The following is a 5,670-nucleotide window of genomic DNA, read 5'->3' on the forward strand; positions in this document are numbered from 1 at the left end:
TCTGGTAACGAGCGTTTTAACGGCAGCCAGAAAGATGCTGGTGTGGCTTGGGGGAAAGTCCCCGGTAAAGGGGTTTGATGGCCTGGGGGCACCCAGCCCTGGGAGCAGCCATCTCAAACCAGCTGCCCGCCAACCAAAGCACCTCCGCTAATCAATCCTGTTACCCTAATGACCAGGCGAGGCGGGAGCTCCCTCCTCTTCCCCCCCTTCATCAGCTCCCCCTTTCCCAGTGCTGCTTTTTGCATCTCTGTCCCTCTGTAGCCGACATTGGGGGCTGGCCAGCCGCTTCTGAGGTGGGAAGAAGTTGGTGTAAGAGTCTGGGGTATGATAGTCTAGGGATCCTGTGAGCACAATTAATTTTATTTACTCTTATCACAGGCCTGGGATGGGGGGCATAGGGTGTGTGGGTGCAGCGCCCTGTTTGGGGCATGGGCTGGCTGCGTGCCTGACTCCGGCCACGCTGGGCTGGCAGAGCTGCCGCAGGGAGCGGCAACAGCACGGCGTTTCTTCAAAGGCAGGTCCAAGGCCTCCTGCCCACCGCCTGGGACCACTGGGCCTGATCCTGGCACTGGTGGGCTCTGTTCCCCCTCCTCACCCCCCGCCAGCTGCTAACTGTGGAGCCGTGACCCTGTAGTCTCTGGAAAGGCAACTATAGGTGTCAGATAGGTAAATGTAATAGCAGCAAGCTATAGGAAAATATTTAGGGGATGGTTTCACCTTGAATCAAGATATGTTGCTGTGATATATATATATATATATATATATATACACACCGAGGAGGAAGCCGTAGCAATTGGAAACTTACAGTATTAAAATTGATCCCTTCCTTTCAGGGGGAGGACTTAATTCTACTGCTATCGATAAGTAATGGTCCTGCAGCTGCAGGAAAAGTTTGTTTAACTTGAGGATGGAGCAAGAACTGGAGAGGAAAAATCTAATTTCATAATAATGAATGATGACCTGGACTGTGCTCAGGTGAAGCTGGTGATGGGCTTCCAAGGTGAGCGGTTTAGCAGGGGCATGAGGGACACATATGAATAAGGAAAAGTGCCAGGCTTTGGAAGACTGACCAGATGCTGCCTCTGCAAGTTGAACACGGCTAATTCCATGCTTAAGCTAATTGCAAAGGGATCACATGCAAAGTATGTGACTCGTTTGTCATTGGAATGAAAAGATCTCAATTTCCTGACAAAAGGGATTTAACTGTACAGTATAACGTACTGTCCTAAGCTAACAATTACAGCCCACATTTTAAGTTTGGCACAGGGTACTCTCACAAATTCCTGTATGAATATGTGAATAGCTATTCTTTGAATACATTCAAACAAATTCTCTTGCTTTGCATACATTTTAATGATCCCATACATGGCTGGAACACATGCACTGTTGTACTGGGATGGTGCACAGCCAACCAAAACCAGCAAGTACAACTGGTCGCTGATCGAGCTTTTCTTAAAAAATGAGTCCACTGAGGAGGTAAACAATCAACTTGAGCACTGAAAATCCTGCAGCCTTGTGACTTAGTGTCCTTATGGCTGGCTTGGGCAGAAAAATATCTGAGACCACAAAGTGGGCTATTCAGGAGCATTTACATCAGTTGTCTTTATGTCTCTTTCTTGTTTTCTGTAAGTATTCTGGTAAATACATTAGTTGCTCAAATAGTACCCAAAAAGCAAATGTGTAGACTGTTCTAAATAATAGTAGTAGTAGTAGTAGTAATAATAATAATAATAATAAAAATAGTCATTATCAACTTCTGTGCTGAACAACCCGCTTCTGAAAACTCTGGTCAAATCCACTGAGAGAGAAAGAAGAGATGGCTCTTCTCCTCGTCTCACTCCTTAGACAAACTGCTATCCTCCACATATTTGGTACAGGTACTGTGTTTATATGATTCGCCCCCATTTGTAAAATTGGGTAGTCTCTTGTGGAAGTGGCATTGCTCATTCCCTGCCTGATGGCTGGGACAGACACGGGGTTTGGGGGATGTATCTGCAATCAGGGAGGAGTCGTGGGAGGGGAGAATGCTCTGGATGGCTCTGGGTGGTTGCGTTCACGATGCCCCACCTGAATGGCTCAAGCAGAGCCTGATTTTTAGGCGACAAGTGCCTGGCACCCTCAGAAAAATCTGAAGGCATCTCAGACTCTGTGTCCTGAATCCTCCGTGGTGGCTTGGATGGCTGCCTGCAGTGGTTTCCCCCAGCAGACCTCAGCGATGGGGGACTCATGTGTCTCCTCTCAAAGAGGAGAGGCAGGAAAACCCCATGGTGCTGCCTGTGAGAACTCGTCCCAGGGTGCAATTAAGAGTTCAACTTTCTCTTTCTGCAGGAAGGACTAGCTTATCAAGTGCCATTAAAGCTACCCATAAATCGCTATCAGTTCTGTCCCTGTCCTTGAAAGAAAGATGATTTATGCTTTGGGAAACTGAATTCAAGCCTTGCTTCACCACTGCATGACTCCAGTTTAAACTGGTAAAGGGTTGCTGATGCAAAACTGGAACAGGATTTGCTGGTGGTGAATCAGGCCCTCAAAGGAAAAGACTTAATTTGAGTATTTTGGACCAAGTGATATAGCTGCTGTGCAACTCTACAATGTGTGCCGGGTTGGGCCTGCCTCGGGATAATTTATGAATACTTTGTGTTGGCATAGTTATCAGGACATTTATTGCATGAATGTATTTCTTCACCTCAGTGTGAGGGTGTCTGGAAAAAGTCAGGAAAATAATCGTTCAAGACAGCCACCCTTAGCAAGCTCTGAGTGGCAGTCACGGGATGGGGTCGGGAAAGACAAAACCACCAGCCCAAACCCTCTGCATCACATAGCCATCTTCCGTTTCTCATTTATCTTCTGCCTTGCTTTTTTTCCTTATTTACTCTGCATTGTGTCCTATTGTGGGCACTTTCACTTTGAAATTCTTGTCGTTGTTCCATGAACTTTTTATGCCTCCTTTAGCTTGTTCCAGGCTGGTCTTCCTGGTGCCTGGCCTGGGGCAGGGTGCTGCTTGCAAGGGGATTTCCTTCGTTGACTTTGCTGACATTTTCATCTCTGCCTAAACTGACCCTTATCTGTTGCTTTTCCAGTGTTTCACGTTAAATGGTTTTTTTATTTGGTCGGGTTTTGATCACAGTTTTACAAACACGCTTCGCAGCCCGAGCATTATAGCTTGTTCCCATGAGCTCTGTGCATATATTTTCCTGGGGATATGGATTTTCCAGAATTGTTTGGCAGCATGGGGCTGGCAGGATGAGGCAGCAGCTGGGGGCTGTGGGTGGATGCACAGGGGAGAGGGGCAGTGCTGGGGGGCTCCTGATGCCACATCCAGCTCATTCGTACTCAGTGCGGGAGGAGGTGGGAGCTGAACACTTCAAAGGCACCTGGAACGGCATTTTGAGGCTATGTTTACTTATATACTTACACTTGTTTATAGAGCTTATCTTTTTTCCTCATGTGTGCCCTGGGCAGACACACAAAGGGTGGCTCTGTACCCCGCCTGCGCCCAGGAGCTGCTTTGGGGTCGGCGCAAGGGGAGGAGGGCGATGCTGAGATCTGGGCTGGGGCCAGATGAGCTTTTGGCATAAGAGGAATAGCTTTAAAACAAACATCTGATACATCCTCTTCCCAAAGTGTTACTGTAAATCGGCAGATGAAGAACTCTCTAAGACTCAATTTGGAGTTTTAGAAAGCAGGCATTCTTTATTGCGGCACTGGGTGCAAGGTGGAATTTCCACAAATCAAGCACACCTATCGCTAGATCACCGTTATATTTATATACAAGAATTACAAGGTAGCACACTCCCATTTAAAATGATTGGTTATTCATTTACATATACTTATAATATGTGCTGTGTCATTCTCTTCTGCTGCTACGCTTGCGCAGGGGAAGGGTCTTCACCTGAGCAAGGGTCTTCTTGACCTGTGGGTGTGTTTTTTAGTATTATAATGAGGGCAGTTCACTTCAGGTTACTTTAAAAGTAAGTTTTGTTGCCAAGTTAGCTAGATATTCATCTACCTTGTCAAGTTGTCAAATAACTCATCCCATATACAATAAAGCCTAAGTGGTTTGGTTATGGTCTAGAAAATTAAGATTAAGGCTAACACGGTCCAGTGAATAACACAGCAACCCATACATAACGCTAACATAAAAACTAGTAACACAGCAACCCCTACATAACGCTAACATAAAGATTGATCAAAATGTTCTTATAGTTGCTTATTCACTATTAAACACAAAATATCGAAAGATTCAATAAAAACTTATGATAATCTTCAACAAAAGGGCTTAGCTTGTCCTGGCACAAATCGAGAAGATTTTGGATGTTTCCAGCCAGGTGTGCTCAGCTGGGAGGCAGTGGGGCAGGGAGGGGGAAAGCGAGGGTGTGCAAAGGTGTGCAAGGGTTTCCTTGTTCAGAGCCCGCCTGGAGGCCTGGAAATGGCCATCCCTGTGGGACGGTCGGCCCTTGCCTGGGTTTGGCAGGCTCTCGCAGGGACGTTTTACTGCCTTGCAGAGGTGAGCGCTGTCCGCTGGCACTCCCAGGGCAGAGGGGCTGCTGGCTCTGTGAGGTTTGCTGCAGCCCTAGGGGAACCTTAGATGCTTCAGGAACACTTTACTACCAAAATAGTTCTGGTGGAGAAGCTTATATTCTCTTTTTTAAAAAAAAATACTTATGTGCTGCTGCAGGTTTGGGCTGGTATTGTTCTTTATTTTTAGTTTTTGTTTTTTTTTTTTTTTATAAGCAGCTCTGTCAGCATCTCAGAGGCAGATCCTGACATGCCAACTGCATGGACGGCATCTGGCATCTTCCCTTCCCGAACTTGCTGGCAGCAGCAGCGTGTGGAGTTGCCCACGGTGTTTCCCGCCAGCAGAGGAAGGCGGGTGGTGCCCAGGTGGCCCTGGGCGCTGGCAGTCCCTGTGCCCTGCCTGCCCGCGGGGTTAGTAAAGGGGAAATGGGAGCGGCACAGGCAGCAGCAGCACAGGCAGCGCTTTCCTGCCCTGTGTTCAGTGCCTGGGTTCCCATATGGCACCAGCCGGGAAACTGGTGGCGGTGCCAACCTATGTGCCAGTGTGCCTGCGTGTCTGGGCTGGCAGCTTGGCGTTTCCAGGCACTGTGTGTGTGCAGAAGTGAGGTACTTTGCTGTATATAATGACATATACCTATAGACACTGTGTATCTAGTATGTATATACAATACCTGTTCTATTCTATTCTAACATATAATTCCTAATACGTCCAGTAGATGAATAGTGTATAAATATTTATGAAGGTATACCATATATATCTGTATCTATACTGAGAGAGCGTGCATGTAACATACGTATCTGTATATGTGTATATATAGATATGTATCTGTACAGCATGTACCTAGTACATGAGTACACTAGCGTACCTAGAACACGTAAATAGTGTGTATACATACATATCTATGTAGTATACATCTAATATACCTGTATATCTAGTACGCGTATGTAGTTACCTGGTGTGTGTGTGTGTGTATGTATAGCAGACGTATACAGACATGGATACAGCATACATTAGCACGTCCCTGGTGCACACGTGCATTCGCCTCCCCGCCTACGCGCGTGGGTCCCGTGCCTGCAGAGGCGCAGCGGCCGTGCGTCTGCGGGGGGACACGGACACGCGCGGACGGACCCTGCACGTTACGCAGCCGCGTT

The 5,670-nt window shown here is 47.2% G+C and overlaps 1 protein-coding gene across 1 annotated transcript in view; it reads left to right on the forward strand.

Annotated features, from left to right (window-relative positions):
- Positions 1 to 948: 948 nt before the first annotated feature.
- CARD8 (caspase recruitment domain family, member 8) overlaps positions 949 to 5,670 on the forward strand; it is a 17,855-nt gene continuing 13,133 nt past the window's right edge. Inside the window, exon 1 of the mRNA XM_009333988.1 lies at positions 949 to 1,000. Within this exon, the coding sequence (XP_009332263.1) occupies positions 949 to 1,000 (52 nt within the window). The remainder of the gene's footprint in view (positions 1,001 to 5,670) is intronic.

Source organism: Pygoscelis adeliae, unplaced genomic scaffold (assembly GCF_000699105.1).
Source record: "Pygoscelis adeliae isolate BGI_AS28 unplaced genomic scaffold, ASM69910v1 Scaffold241, whole genome shotgun sequence".
In the NCBI taxonomy this organism is placed as follows: Eukaryota; Metazoa; Chordata; class Aves; order Sphenisciformes; family Spheniscidae; genus Pygoscelis; species Pygoscelis adeliae.